Source organism: Bubalus bubalis, chromosome 14, assembly GCF_019923935.1.
Source record: "Bubalus bubalis isolate 160015118507 breed Murrah chromosome 14, NDDB_SH_1, whole genome shotgun sequence".
In the NCBI taxonomy this organism is placed as follows: Eukaryota; Metazoa; Chordata; class Mammalia; order Artiodactyla; family Bovidae; genus Bubalus; species Bubalus bubalis.
Window position 1 is genome coordinate 6,287,510 of NC_059170.1, and position 11,426 is coordinate 6,298,935.

At 42.6% G+C, this 11,426-nt stretch overlaps 1 protein-coding gene across 1 annotated transcript in view; it reads right to left on the reverse strand.

The window, feature by feature from the left end:
• The window catches only part of CSE1L (chromosome segregation 1 like), a 35,120-nt gene extending 24,688 nt beyond the window's left edge, over positions 1 to 10,432 (reverse strand). The window contains exons 1-2 of the mRNA XM_025263311.3: positions 10,276 to 10,432; positions 1,443 to 1,538 (exon numbers count right to left, since the gene is read on the reverse strand). Coding sequence (XP_025119096.1) covers positions 1,443 to 1,533 — 91 coding nt within the window. The 5' untranslated portion in view covers positions 1,534 to 1,538; positions 10,276 to 10,432. The remainder of the gene's footprint in view (positions 1 to 1,442; positions 1,539 to 10,275) is intronic.
• Between the last annotated feature and the right edge of the window lie 994 nt (positions 10,433 to 11,426).

Below are 11,426 nucleotides of genomic sequence, written 5' to 3' on the forward strand. Positions count from 1 at the left end.
CTTTGTGTCTACCATGTGTTTCTTGAAAGATAAAGAATGCTGAACTGAAAAAAATTTTTCAAGAGGGAACACACTATGGTTTATATGGTTTTATAGAAAGCTTTTGTTGCTTCAATATTTGGTTGGTCAATATTTCATATCCAGCAATCCCTGTGAAATGTATGGTTGCAACTCTTATCAGAAACATCAATTTATTCCTACATTTTGTCCTGGATTTATAAAACAACAGCACCTCCACCTTACAAAAACATAGTTATTAAAAATAATTTTCATTAAACAGTGTTGGCAGAGGCTTTCTGGTGAAGTCTTAGAACCATTAATTTCCTTTTATCCAAGAATAAATTACTTCTTTAAGCACTAACAGGAAAATCACAATTTTCCCTCACAGAAATCACAAAAGCCTTTCTAGACTAGGATGGATGCATTAACATGTAAATAATAAACAAATAATTCTATTTACTATATATAATATACAACATACTATATACAACACATATAATAAACAACAATATAATATATACTATATATAATATACAACACATATGTGCAAACATTCATCTGGGTCTTCATGGAATGCTTCCAAAATCCTCTTTATGAGAATGCACATCGGTAAATTCTGAAGAAGCAGATTAAGAGCATTTCTGGTTAATATGGCTTACAACAAGACTCATCAGCATACTACCCACAAGACACATGTGGCCCCCAGAAGTAGTTTGTTTGGTTTGCGTGTTATTTCAAAAGTTTTTGATGTTAATCACTATCATTTAAAAATGAGAACGCTTCATATAAGTATCCTTATTTTTCAAGCAAAGCTGGAAATCTGATCTTGCAAGACTGGTTTGAATCCCCCCGAGTTAGATGGTTCCAAATATTAATAATATCTGTCCCTTAACCAAGGCAGTTAACCCCGCAGCCTGCCCCCCGGGCCCCGGCTTTTACCTTCATGTGCAACTCCTACAGGCATTCAAGTTTGCAATTTTAAGCTTACACTAAATCTCTATTGAAAATTGGTCAAATCTGGGAGAAGGAGAAGGGGAGGAACCCTAGGTCTTAAAATATTAATTAAACCCAACATGGGGATTACCTAGTTTCATTCACTTAATCACTTTTAAGGCAGTTAACTCTTACCTCTATGCTCTGATTATTGTATCTCTAAACAGGAAGGTGTAGGGATTTTCAGGAAGGTCAACGAAAAAAGCATCCTAAACTTACTAGTCCTTTTTATTCCAAAAGGGATAAAAGTTATTTTACTCAAGAAACAAAAACACAACAAACAAACAAGGAAAAAACCCACTGCCATATGTTATAAATGAAAAATAAACTATGCCTAAGAATTCAAGTGTTAATCTCCTTTTAAAAATTTACAAACAGATTGCACAAAGGTTTCTCTCACCTGTCCTTTAAGAATAAATCAACCACAAGAGAGTATTTATTCACTTTACCTGGACGCCTGATGGCAGGATCAGGATCGAGAGTCTTCTTTAAATATTCTGTTAGTGTTTGCAAATTTGCATCACTGAGCTCCATTGCCATTGAGCCTAAAACAAAAATGAGGTTTGAGTAATTGATCACATGAGGACACAGGGATGTACAGAAGAGAATCATTTTACATTTTGGATGTCCCCCTCTCTGAAAGTCATCTACTTGATATGCTCTGGGTATCGCTTATAAGCTTTATTCTTCGCCAAGACAAGGTTCCAGAAGACGGGCTTTTTTGAATCAGTGATGAGACAATTTTGAGATACAGAAGAAAAAACATATCACAAACTAAAGGTTAAAAATATGAATTATTAGATTTTTAAAAAAACCCACAATAAAATAAGGATCCCATTGAGTTCTGAGATTAAAGAAACTAGAGTAAATTCTTTTGTGTACAACATGCAGCCATAGGTATTGACAACACACTATATACTGAGAATTTGCATCTGGGAAGATAATTTTGGGTTCATAAGATGACAGCTGCAGTTGTAATTAAAAAGCAACTTTCCACACAAAAGCTAAGTCAAAGCAAAAATAAACAAGTGGAATGACATCAAACTAAAAATGTCTGCGCAGCAAAGCAAACTATCAACCAAAATGAAAAGGCAACATACTAAATAGGAGAAAATATTCGCAAATCGTATCTGATAAAGAATTAATATCCAAAACATAAAAAAAAAACAAACTCATACAACTCAGAAAAAAGAGTCCAACTGAAAAATGGGCAGAGGAACTGAATAGACATTTTTCCAAAGAACATATGAAAAGGTGCTCAACATCACTAAACACAAGGGAATGCAAATCAAAACCACAATGAGATTATCACCCCATACCTGTTAGAACGACTATAATAAAAAAGACAAGAAATAACAGGCATTTGGCGAGCACGGGGAGAAAAGGAAACCCTGGTACCTGTTGGTGGGAATGTAAATTGGTACAGCCACTCTGGAAGTAAGTATGGAGGTTCCTCAAAAAATTAAAAACAGAATTACCACATGCTCCAGCTATTCCACTTCTAGGTATTTATCTGAAGGAAATGAAAATTCTAACTAGAAGAGATATCTGTACTCCCATTGTCTGCTGTTCACTGCAGCGCTGTTAACAACAGTCAATACATGGAAGCAATCTAAGCATCCATCGATGGATAATGCAACGTAGTATACACACAGAATGGAGGATTATCCAGCCACACACAAAAAGGGAAACCCCTGCTATTTGTGACAACATGGATGGATCCTAAGGGCAGTATACCAAGTGAAATAAATGATACATAAATACCACAGACTAGAGATCTCTTCGGAGAAGGCAATGGCACCCCACTCCAGTACTCTTGCCTGGAAAATCCCATGGACGGAGGAGCCTGGTGGGCTACAGTCTATGGGGTCGCTAAGAGTCGGACACGACTGAGCGACTTCACTTTCACTCTTTGCTTTCACGCATTGGAGAAGGAAATGGCAACCCACTCCAGTGTTCTTGCCTTGAGAATCCCAGGGACAGGGAAGCCTGGTTGGGCTGCTGTCTATGGGGTTGCACAGAGTCGGACACGACTGAAGCGACTTAGCAGCAGCAGAGATCTCTTCAAGAAAATCAGAGATACCAAGGGACCATTTCATGCCAAGATGGGCACAATAAAAGACAGAAACGGTATGGACCTAACAGAAGCAGAAAGTATTAAGAACAGGTGACAAGAATACACAAAAGAAGTGTACAGAAAAGATCTTCATGACCCAGATAATCACGATGGTGTGATCACTCACCTAGAGCCAGACATCCTGGAGGGGCCTTAGGAAGCAAAAATACTACGAACAAAACTAGTGGAGGTGATGGAATTCCAGTTGAGCTATTTCAAATCCTAAAAGATGATGCTGGGAAACTGCTGCACTCAATATGCCAGCAAATTTGGAAAACTCAGCAGTGGCCACAGGACTGGAAAAGGTCAATTTTCATTCCAATCCCAAAGAAAGGCAATGCCAAAGAATGTTCAAACTACCACACAATTGCACTCATCTCACATGCTAGCAAAATAATGCTCAACATTCTCCAAGCCAGGCTTTAATAGAATATGAACCATCAACTTCCAGATGTTCAAGCTGGATTTAGACAAGGCAGAGGAACCAGAGATCAAATTGCCAACATCCGCTGGATCATCAAAAAAGCAAAAGAGTTCCAGAGAAACATCTACTTCTGCTTTATTGACTATGCCAAAGGCTTTGACTGTGTGGATCACAACAAACTGTGGAAAATTCTTCAAAAGATAGGAATACCAGACCACCTGACCTGCCTCTTGAAGAAATCTGTATGCAGGTCAAGAAGCAAAAGTTAGAACTGGACATGGAACAACAGATTGGTTCCAAATCAGGAAAGGAGTATGTCAAGGCTGTATATTGTCACCCTGCTTATTTAACTTATATGCAGAGTACATCATGTAAAATGCTGGGCTGGATGAAGCACACACTAAAATCAAGATTGCCAGGAGAAGTATCCATAACCTCAGATATGCAGATGACACCACCTTTATGGCAGAAAGCAAAGAAGAACTAAAGAACCTCTTAATGAAAGTGAAAGAGGAGAATGAAAAAAAAGCTGGCTTAGAACACAACATTCAGAAAACTAAGATCATGGCATCTGGTCCATCACTTCATGGCAAATAGATGGGGAAACAGTGGAAACAGTGACAGAATTTATTTTTGTGGGCTCCTAAATCACTGCAGCCATGAAATTAAAAGATGCTTGCTTCTTGGAAGAAAAGCTATGACCAACCTAGACAGCACATTAAAAAGCAGAGACATTACTTTACCAACAAAGGTCTGTCAAGTCAAAGCTATGGTTTTTCCAGTAGTCATGTATGGATGTGAGAGTTGGACTATAAAGAAAGCTGAGCGCTGAAGAACTGATGCTTTTGAACTGCGGTGTTGGAGAAGACTCTTGAGAGTCCCTTGGACTGCAAGGAGATCCAACCAGTCCATCCTAAAGGAAATCAGTCCTGAATATCCATTGGAAGGAGTGATGCTGAAGCTCAAACTCCAATACTTTGGCCACCTGATGCGAAGAACTGACTCATTGGAAAAGACCCTGATGCTAGCAAAGACTGAAGGCAGAAGAGGATGGCAGAGGATGAGATGGTTGGATGGCATCACTGACGCGACAGACATGAGTTTGAGTAAGCTCCAGGAGTTAGTGATGGACAGGGAAGCCTGGCATGCTACAGTCCATGGGGTCGCAAAGAGTTAAGACAGGACTGAACTGAAATACCACATGATCATGTTTCTATGTGGAATCTTAAAAACAAAAATTCATAGATAAAAAGAGCAGATTAGGGAACTTCCTCAGTGGTCCAGTGACTAAGACTCTGCCTACCAATGCAGGGGGCATGGCTTCTATCTGTCCCACATACCGTGGTATGCGGCAAAACAACAACAAGAAAACAGATTGGTGGGGGCATGGCAAAACAGCAACAAACAGACTGGTTAAAAAAAACAAAAAGATTGGTGGTTGACTGCATGGCAGGGGCAAATGGATGAAGGTGGGTAGAAAAGTACAAACCTCCAGTTACGAAATAAATATATAAATCAGGAGGATGTAACGTCCAACACAGAGACTCCAGTTAATAGCAGCGTGTTGTATATTTGAAAGTTATTAGGACAGTAAATCCTAAAAGTTCAGAACAAAAAAGACAAATATATTTGTAATTATGTGTGACGATGGACGTTAATTAACTAGGTTTATTGTGATCATTTCACAATATATACACCATTATGTTGTGCACCTGAAATTAACAATGTTACATCTTAATTATATCTCAATAAAAAGCAACTTTTCAAATATTTAAAGCTTAAAACTAAATATAAATCACAGAATATGCTATGACTGACCAAAAAAATCCACATCTAATACATTACAAATGATTAATAGGCTTTATAAAGGACTACAGCTAATGCTGAGGTTGTGAAGAGTACTCCTCCACACCCAGAAACCACAGCCTTCTAAGGAGACCAATCTTTGAAGCTATCTGTATTCTCCTCAACACACTCGTTTTTACCACAAGGGAAGCCAACATGATGGCTAATTTGGTAGACTCCACCACTTATATATGTTTACTTCCTTTGATCCAGGGCAAACCACTCTATGGAGTTCCACTCAACCACACACACAATTCACTGAGAAGCAACTCTTCCTGTTTTTTACACCAAAGGTTTGGAAAATGCTATGCATCATATTCACCCTCTTTTGGAGATGCGCTTTAAGAGCTTCAAGAACCCAGAGCCTGGCCACAGAACCATTTTATTATGGAACACAGGCCGGAAAGCAGTGATTTAATCAATTTATTTCCCATTCTTTTTTCTGTGTTGAAATGCTGAATCTATTATGAAAACATGAAAGTTTGCTGTTGCCAAAGAAAACCGTTTACAAATATATATGAGATTTAAAAAAAAGTCTTTGCTACATGCAAATTATTCTACCTTTTGGGATTTACACAAGGCAGCATGTGTGTTTAGGGGATTACAGAAGTTAACTGAACCTATTTTGTTGAGTTTAAATTTTAAATACACTCCTTAATAAATTTGCATTTTACTAACTTTCTTCATGACAGAGTTCCATGCAAGCTGGCACCTGTCAACCTTATCTCTGACCTTCTTGCTGTCCAGCCACCAAAGCCTTCTTTCTGTTCCTCAAACCAGACAAGAGTTCTCCCTGACTGTAATAACCCTTCCTTCTAATTTGACATCAGGCATCATCCAGCCCACTGTCAACTCCTCAAAAAAGCCTTCCACAACCATCATCTACCTCATCCCTATTGCACTGTTCACAGCACTTATTCTCATCTGAGATATCTTTGACTTGTCATCTCTTATTTGTAAGCTCCCTGGGGCAGGGACTTTGTAGGTCTTGCTCACCTCTGTAGCCCAGGACCCTCAACATTGCCTGGCACACAGTATTCACTAAGCATTTGCCGCATGAACTAATGGATAAGCTAATATGTCAGTCAAGCGGCTAAAACATGGATCCAGTCTGGATTGGAGACTATTCTCTGAGCATCAGTTATTAGCAAGCATGACATAATGTAGGAACTCAATTGTATCTGTCAGATAAATAGTGACCAACATACTGACATAATTGGTTTCCGTTCATTCAAAAATGCTTCAAAGAAGATGGGAGTTTGATCTTTATCCTGTATATTGTTCATACTTGCCAGTGCTTATTTCGGGGGTCAGGACTCACTGTCTCCTCCACCTAGACAGCTCTGCCCCTGGAGAGCTTTGTAGTTCACTCCCTGCTTCATTCAGGTCTCTTTTCAAATGTCACTTGTTTTGAGCTGCTGTCCTGGACCATCCTTTCTAAAATAGCACCCAGCTCAGTCGCTCTCCATTCTCTGGTTCTGCTTCTCCAATTTTATCAGGCCTATAAATTGCTTTCTTGTTTACTATGCTTCCCCCTCCACTGGACTGTCAGCAACATGGGAGCAAGGACTTTGTGTTTTGTTCACTGCACTCTCCCTCGATTCTTAAAACAGTGAAGAGCACCTACTGTGTATTTGTGCCCTATTTTCAAAAGCTACATACCCTTTATTGATCTTTTTTCCCCCATCAAAAAGCAGTCATGCTTCACATTTATTCAGTCAATTGCCTGTGAGACAGAAGGGCTGGAGCCAACCGACTCTGAGAGACACGACAGTGTCCCCCACGAAATGGAGAAGCTGAAGGGCCAGGTTAAAATAAAGTGTATGGCGGGAAAGAGTGTGTGTGTGTGTGCGTGTGTGCGTGTGTGGTGGTGGTGGTGTCGGTGGAGGAATACAAGCATGCATGCTAACACCCCCAAAAGTTAAAATACTATATAAATCTTATATTTTTAGTGTTAAGGGACTAAATGTTTGTCCAAAAATCCCTTTTCTGTCTCCTCAGTGAAAGTGTCTATAAACCCAAATTGTAAGCTTAGTCCTGATTTGCGAAAATATGACACATCAGGTAATTTTAGAGAATACTCCACAGGTATTCACCATACATCAGCAAGATTAAGGTCTAGTTATCTTTATTTGCCAGAGGGGGAGGTACACTGACATTCTGAAATATATGCAATATATAAATGTAAAAAGCATTACTGACTTTAAAGAAAAACTAGAAATGAAAAAATTCACTCTTTTGCCTTTAAATGAAGGCTGATACTTTACTTCTCCACTGAGCTATTTTTGGAAATCTCTACCCAAAAATACATGAAAAATATGTACCACAATGGGCTTCCCTGGTGGCTCAGCTGGTAAAGAATCTGCCTGCAATGCAGGAGACCTGGGTTCAATCCCTGGGTTGAGAAGATCCCCTGAAGAAGGGAAAAGCTACCCGCTCCAGTACTCTGGCCTGGAGAATTCCATGGACTCTACAGTCCACGGGGTTGCAAAGAGTTGGACACAAATGAGTGACTTTCGCTTTATGTACCACAATAAATCAATTATGCCAGACTTTTTGTTGAAAGACTGGCTGGACCTAAGTCTAGCCTCTTCTCAAAGGTCCTCAATTACAGATGAAGACATTTGGAATAAAAGTTTTGCTTTCCAAGGCCACCACACAGACATCTGTGACGTAAGCTGACCCAAGATGTATGCCTTTTCCTTAAGATATTTCCTCTGCATTAGAGAACCACTCCAGAGGCCCTACATCTGGGGAAGGGAGAGAGATCCAATAAATGAAAACCATCTGGCACACACACATTAAGAATACACTGCAGCACCTCAGTCCACCTTCTGCTTTCTCATCACAGGAACGTACCACTGAGATGCAGAACCAAACTTTTTACATTGTCTACAAAGCCCAATGTGATCTGACCTCCAAATACCTGTTCCTTCACATACTACTCTGTGAAAGCTAGATTTTCCTCGAACCCTTTGTACTTTCTATTCGCTCTGCCTGGAATGTTCTGTTCCCTCATTTTTCCATAGCTGGTCTCAGCTCAAATGCCACCTCCTCAGAGAAGTCGCCTTCATCTGTCATTTGTCTGGAATTATTTAAGCCATTTATTTGTAACCTTGTCTCTTTCCCCCTCTAGAATATAGGCTCCCCGAGGGAAGGAACTCGGTCCATTTTGTTTGAGACAAAAGAAGATAAATTTCACTGTATTCAAAGAGATTAAGTGGATTAAATGAAGTTATTTACCAAGTTATTAAATGAATAAAGGAACAAATTAATACCAAAGGTACAGCACTGCCCCCAAATCTATCTAATATTGTACAGAAAATGGTTCTCCTCTATCCTAGCTCCCATAGCAAAAATCAAAGTAAACAGAGGGGAATAAAGAATTCCCCTGCACTGGTGCAAAGAAATGAAAGATATAGGGTCTTAAGAAGTAAGAGGCTGGGTAGATCCAGTCCCACGAATTATGTGAAAAATGCAGACACACAAAAAAGAGCCAAAATCTTCACTGTGGTGGTCCAAGCGGAGGCGAAAAAGAGCACTGGTAGGATCCAAGAGTAAAAAGTCCCTTTCCGTGCATGACTCTTCCAAGGAATAATACTTGTGCATCTACCATGTGGCAAGCACTGGCCATCTGCTAACAGCAGCAACAAGACAGGTGAAGTATCCGCCTTTGAAATTTGAAAAAGACAATAACCAAGTAAACTATTAGTGATTCTAGAGCATGATAAAAAAAACTATGAAGTAAATAAAACTAGAGTGATGTGATTAGTTGAAAAAGATCCTTTGAAATGTTGGTCAAAAAGAGGCGTAATGTGAGTGAAACCTGAAGGACAGGGAACCAGCCTTGCAAGGATCTGCTGTTGGCATGTCCAAGCAAACGAAAGGCGCGTTTGAACGCTTTCTGGAGGACATGCGCTCGGAACACGTAAGAAAAAGAAAACATAAGCAGCGTGGCTACAGGGTCAAGGAGAAGAGGTGGGTGGGAGAGGTGGACAACGGTCACCCCAGATGGGGCTTGGTAAACCAGGGTAGTAACTCAGGGGACCCGCAGCCACTTTACGACGTAAATGTTTTCAACCCCGCTTTTCCAGATGAGGAAGTGGAGACTCGGAGAGATCAAGTGACCAGCCCTAAGGAGGGGTTAAATCTGAAAACGAATCCAGGCCTTCCCGTTCCTAAGCTGAATCCCAAAGCTCCGAACATTGTAGGTGTTCCCTCAAGAGGTGGACCCTGGTCACCCGACAGGTGCACGGACCTCTTCGAGGACACAGACCCCAGTCTAAACCCTCACGAGCAACTCAGCAAAGTGAGATCACCGGGCCCGTTTCACAGCCGCGGAGACCAAAGCCCTCGGCGGTGTGGCGCTCCGCCACCACCGCCGCCGCCCTAACGGGAAAGGGAGGCCCAGGAAAGCGGCGGCGGCCGGGGCGGCGGCTCGTACGCCCGCTTCGCAGCCGGCCAGGCCCCGCAGCCGCACTCGCCTCACGATGCGGGCGGCCGGGTGCGCCGAGAACGGACGCACGGGTGCGACCAATGAGAGCAGGCCGCCCCGAGAGCGCGGCCAATCAGCGCGGCGTTAGGGAGGAAGAGGCGGGCGCTCGCGCCGCACGGGCTAGGCCTCGCCTGGGCCGCCCTAGCTCCTCACAGGCCCGGGCGGGGGTGGGGTTGCTTACCGGAGCCTGCACCTCAGACCTGGGATGCCGCCTGGGCAGGCGAGACGCGAGAGCGAAGCCCCTGCCCCCGGGCGCTTCCCCAGACATGGGCCAATGTTCCGCTCTCGCCCGGAGGTGCGGTTCTGGCTTCCCAACGTTCGGAAGCGCAGGGAGCGCTTCCACCCTCCCCCAGCCGGGTCCCGAGAAGCCCCGACACTAGGCCGTGCAGGCCTGCGCCTCACCTCGTGGGGACGCGGGAACGGAGAAGGGAAGCCCAGTCACGGACCGTAGCCGGCACTCTCCACTCCTACCGCCACTCCACACCTCACATTCAAACCCCGGCAAAATGGCGCGGCAGGGAGGCTGCGGCCGGGGCGCATGCGTACAAGGGGCCGAGTAAGGGGCGGGGCCAAGGGCGCTCGGCTCCACCCAGATTCCAATCACCAATCACGGCCCCGCTCTGAGGGGGCTGACGTCATGCGCGGCAATGGTCTTTGACCGCGCTAGTGGGCATCCCTCTAGCGGTTCTGAGAAGGGCACACATGAGGTGCGTGTCCGCTGAATTGTGCCCTCTTTTGATGTCAGGGCTAGAGTCAGGCATCTAGTGGGTCTTATACAACTATCGAAGGAACTGTCCAAAGTCATGGCCAAAGCATCTCCGATGGAAGAGAACTTTTCTGCCCCTTGTGGAGCTTGTTTTAAAGAGAGGAAAGGAATAAACAAGATCTTTTCAGATTTGATAAGTGCTGTGAGAAGATTGAAAGACAGTGATACGGCAGGCAGTGACGTAGATTGTCAAGGGGATGGCCAGAGGAGACCTCTAAACAAGTGACCTGAAGTTCAACAAGAAGACAGCTGTGGATTAGCCTGCAGAGCTTTCCAGGAAGAGGGGATGCTAATAGCAAAGGCTGTGAGACAGGACCCGGCTACACTGGGGCTTAAGAAATCAAGTGGAGCATGACAGGAGAAGGAGTTAGATCTGCAGGGGCCAGATGATGTAGGCCTATATTGCATGGAACATACACTAAAACAAAACAAAAACAAAAACAGTGTCTATCTGAAATTCACATAGAACCAGGTGTCCAATATTTTATTTGGTGGCCCTATCTCCATTATATTTTCTTCACAGCATTTATCAGTCCTTGCAATTAATTGTCTCTTTTTTCAATTGTCCCCCAACTGCATACCTAAGGACTCTGTTCAAACAAAGGCAACCTCTTTACAGCTGTATCCCAGCACCTAACACAAGGTAACTGTTCAATACATATTTGCTGAATGTTGACTTAAATGCTGTATATAAATAGGTGAAGTCCATTGCGAAAGGTGTACATTATTAGAACACTGGTGGAAAAGATGTATTTCTACCATTGAAGCAGTAGTACAAGCAATCATC